The sequence below is a fragment of the Centroberyx gerrardi genome, chromosome 2, assembly GCF_048128805.1.
Source record: "Centroberyx gerrardi isolate f3 chromosome 2, fCenGer3.hap1.cur.20231027, whole genome shotgun sequence".
In the NCBI taxonomy this organism is placed as follows: Eukaryota; Metazoa; Chordata; class Actinopteri; order Beryciformes; family Berycidae; genus Centroberyx; species Centroberyx gerrardi.
This window is the reverse complement of record NC_135998.1, coordinates 28,032,176-28,036,090: the sequence shown is the minus strand read 5'-3', so window position 1 is coordinate 28,036,090 and position 3,915 is coordinate 28,032,176. Positions and strand designations below refer to the sequence as shown.

At 40.5% G+C, this 3,915-nt stretch overlaps 1 protein-coding gene across 1 annotated transcript; it reads left to right on the top strand.

Moving 5' to 3' along the window:
- The first annotated feature begins 432 nt into the window (after positions 1-432).
- Positions 433-2,359, top strand: ubc (ubiquitin C). The gene is made up of 2 exons (XM_071897966.2): positions 433-536; positions 1,526-2,359. Exon 2 carries the CDS (start codon positions 1,533-1,535, stop codon positions 2,220-2,222), a length of 690 nt encoding a protein of 229 aa, XP_071754067.1. The 5' UTR covers positions 433-536; positions 1,526-1,532; the 3' UTR covers positions 2,223-2,359.
- The last annotated feature ends 1,556 nt before the right edge of the window (positions 2,360-3,915 follow it).

The window sequence follows — 3,915 nt, the reverse complement described above, 5'->3', positions numbered from 1 at the left end:
GTTTGATTTTATTTGTACACTAGTTTGTATGATGATGATGATAATGATAATCATCACGCACCACCTACCAACTATTATTTGATGTATACCTATTGAGTCTGTTTTTAATTGTGCTATCAGTAGATGGTGAGTCCTATATCAGGTCCTTCACAGGTTCATTGCACACACATTAGCCCAACTCAGCTGATAGATGACTTTATGCTTTTTGCCCAAGCAAGGTTTCACATCATTTTCACATCTACATCCGCGTCGGCCGGGAACCCTCACTTGTCCTCCCTAAAGTAATTTGTGCAAAGTAATACATATTAATCAGTTGTCTTGAATATATGCAATATTTTTCATATATGGTTTTGTTTATGGGCTGTTTGTTGATATCCGCATTTTATAGTTCCATAGGATGTAGCAGCGGAATGATATGGGCGTTGTTGGGTAGTTATAAAACCCACTGCTCTTTGTTTGTGAAAACAGACTCACTTTTTCCTGAAGACAGGATATCGACGCAATTGTAGTTACAAACCGGCGGAGAAAATTTGTGTGTAAGTACAGCTTTTGAAAGAGCAGTCATCAGAAGACACGATTTCATTTCTATTTATGATTAATCAATCTTAATATTGCTGTTTGTAATGTACGAACGTAGCTGTTAGGTCCTTTGTTTTGGTAACAACGGCAGCATCGATAACGTTAGCTAACGTCAGTTAGCTAGCTAGCGTCTGCCTACATTTGGATTTCAAAGGCTAAACCAGTTAACTTGGTAAAGGAAAACTAAAAAGCCAACGCTAACTAGCTAAACTGGACATAGTTGTAGTTATTTCCAACGTAGCGAACGATAACCCAGATAGTCAACGCTAAGGTAACGTTACCATTAGACAGGCAAACCCAACATTTCTTGCGCAGTTGGTTAGGTTAACGACGTTAGCTTCGTTGGCAATTGGCCAACACGAATGTGAAACGTACGCCTAATGTTGAAAAACTAGACAGCTAACGGTTTGTACACTAACTCTGTCAGTAATAGTTGGATTAACATTCCCCCCGGCTCCAACAAGGTTTGTTGTATTTAATGTGATGTTACGCTTGGTTAAAGATTAGTCGGCGATGATGATCAAATTAAACCGTAACTATCAAGCGATGTCGGTGCTAACGTTACTTAGCTAAATTAGATAACTGGGCGATAGTTAGTACAATAACCTACCTAGCTTACTTCAAAACGTTATAGGAATACGGAATGTGAAGCCCGCTAGGTTAAATGATTGAGACTGACATAATGGAGATTGTTTGTCCAGCTAAACCAGCAGTTTTGGACGTCAGCAAACCACTGCCCTTTCTAGGAGGAGCTCTATGTTGTCACGAACCTTGGCATAATGATAAGTTGCCAAAAATATATGTGCTAGCTTATATTACCGTTGACTGCCACTACTAGAGTGTGAGGTATATGCAATTTCAATATAGTAAGACAATTCTGGTTATTTGAGTTTCAAAAAGGAGCGTTTTATGTTTCCACCCCATTCATTTTGGTTTCATCCCACAGCGTCACTATGCAGATCTTTGTAAAGACCCTGACTGGCAAGACCATTACTTTGGAGGTTGAGCCGAGTGACACTATTGAAAATGTCAAGGCCAAGATCCAGGACAAGGAAGGCATCCCCCCTGACCAGCAGCGTCTGATCTTCGCCGGTAAGCAGCTGGAAGATGGCCGCACCCTCTCCGACTACAACATCCAGAAGGAGTCCACCCTTCACCTTGTGCTCCGTCTGAGGGGAGGCATGCAGATCTTCGTGAAGACCCTGACTGGCAAGACCATCACCCTCGAGGTCGAGCCAAGTGACACTATTGAAAATGTCAAGGCCAAGATCCAGGACAAGGAAGGCATCCCTCCTGACCAGCAGCGTCTGATCTTCGCCGGTAAGCAGCTGGAAGATGGCCGCACCCTCTCCGACTACAACATCCAGAAGGAGTCCACACTCCATCTTGTGCTCCGTCTGAGGGGAGGCATGCAGATCTTCGTGAAGACTCTGACTGGCAAGACCATCACTCTGGAGGTTGAGCCAAGTGACACCATTGAGAACGTCAAGGCCAAGATCCAGGACAAGGAAGGCATCCCTCCCGACCAGCAGCGTCTGATCTTCGCCGGTAAGCAGCTTGAAGATGGCCGCACCCTCTCCGACTACAACATCCAGAAGGAGTCCACCCTCCACCTGGTTCTGCGTCTCCGCGGTGGAAACTAGGCAGCTTCTGCCTTCTGCTCATAACCATGTCTCATTTTCCCACAGCGTTCTCTTCCAACTTTTAATTCCCTCCTCCCTTACCCTGCTTTCACTCATTCCTTTAAGTTTCAATAAAAGTTGAGCATTCCTGATGATGATTTTGTCTCTCTTTCATTGGGTTTTAGTCATTTCACTTTACCCAAAACTTTATCTGACATTTAATATAATTTTGGATAACTAGTGTCATGGTAGTGCATTCTGTATCTGAGGAGGTTCACCAACTACAGCATGAGGTTTGGTTAGATCCTAAAGTTGTAAAATCTATTGAGAAAAACATGATGACTTTCAAAGCAGACCTATGAAAATATTGCAGTTAAATAGTTATAACCTATAAAAGGGCTTTTTGCTGTCACCCAGTTAATGTTGATCAGTAACAAGGTTGTGGATCAGTCAATCCCAGTTTTCAATAGTTGGTTCCATGGCATTTGTGACATGATGGGTACAAATGTTTGTGCTCTTAAAATTTTGTATTTTTCTCAACAGTCAATCTCTTTGATGTACAATATAGGAAAGACCCACATATGATTTTTAGTCCAAAGATTTTCTTCTGCTGTTCCATGTCAAATTGGTTTAATCACTTACTAGTAAACGGCACAACGGGATGGCTTATGTTTCGCCTTGTTGTAAAATTGTGGGTGCCTCAGATCAATGTGACACTTTTATGTTCAACCACAAGTTGTCACTATAGACCAGCTTTGCTGTTCTCTGCCCCGGACCTGCTACATGGATGTGAATGAAATGCAGCTGCTACAACTAATAACCATAGTTGTTTAGCACCTTTCTTAACACATTTAGAAGGAACAAAATCAAACATTTACAATAAGCTATAAAGAGTCTTTCACTGATGCCCTCAGTAAGGTCACTCAGCAGAGCAGAAAAAGTTCTAGATTTGCAACAGTAATGCTCAGAACAATACAAATAGCTTAAACATTTGATCTTGTAATGACACTTAGCCTTACTTTAAATATAATCAATTTGTGATTATCTTGGCGTTGTATTTAACAGACAGACCACACAGCTGTTGAGTATGCTCAAGTGAGGAAAAAAGAATAATTCAAATGGATTTTCAATGCTATTTTATTAAATTTCAGAGGTTCACACCCATGTTTAATGTACATAAACCATGATGTAAATCACCTCTACCATTCTTTAGATGTTCACACACATGCAAGATGCACAAGAAATAAGCAAAGATATCCAATAAATGTAATAAACAAATCATGATCAGCAATACTGATGCCTTGTCCTAAAACATGTACACAGTAGGTTAATGCATTTAGTAACATGTTTTGGTTGTTTCTTTGTAACTATCATTATTATTACTACAAGAGGCTTGGGTTTCTCAAAGCACCTCAGTACCCAGAGCTAAGATACTTTTAGGTAACTATGCCCAGGTTAAGTGGGGAACTGTATAGTATATTAACAATTCATGTGATTAAATGCCAATTTTCAAAAAATCAAATATAAGAGACCACTCTTATTTGTATGCTATTCAGGCTGTGGTTCAGGCTCTCAAATATTTAATTAAACTGACATATGGAGATACCAAGAGCAGAGTAAGAGTAATAACCATTATGCTTCTACACTATGCACCTGCCGCATGTCTGTGTGTGTGTGTGCTCTAAGTTCACAGTAGTAAATCTCTCCTGTCTGC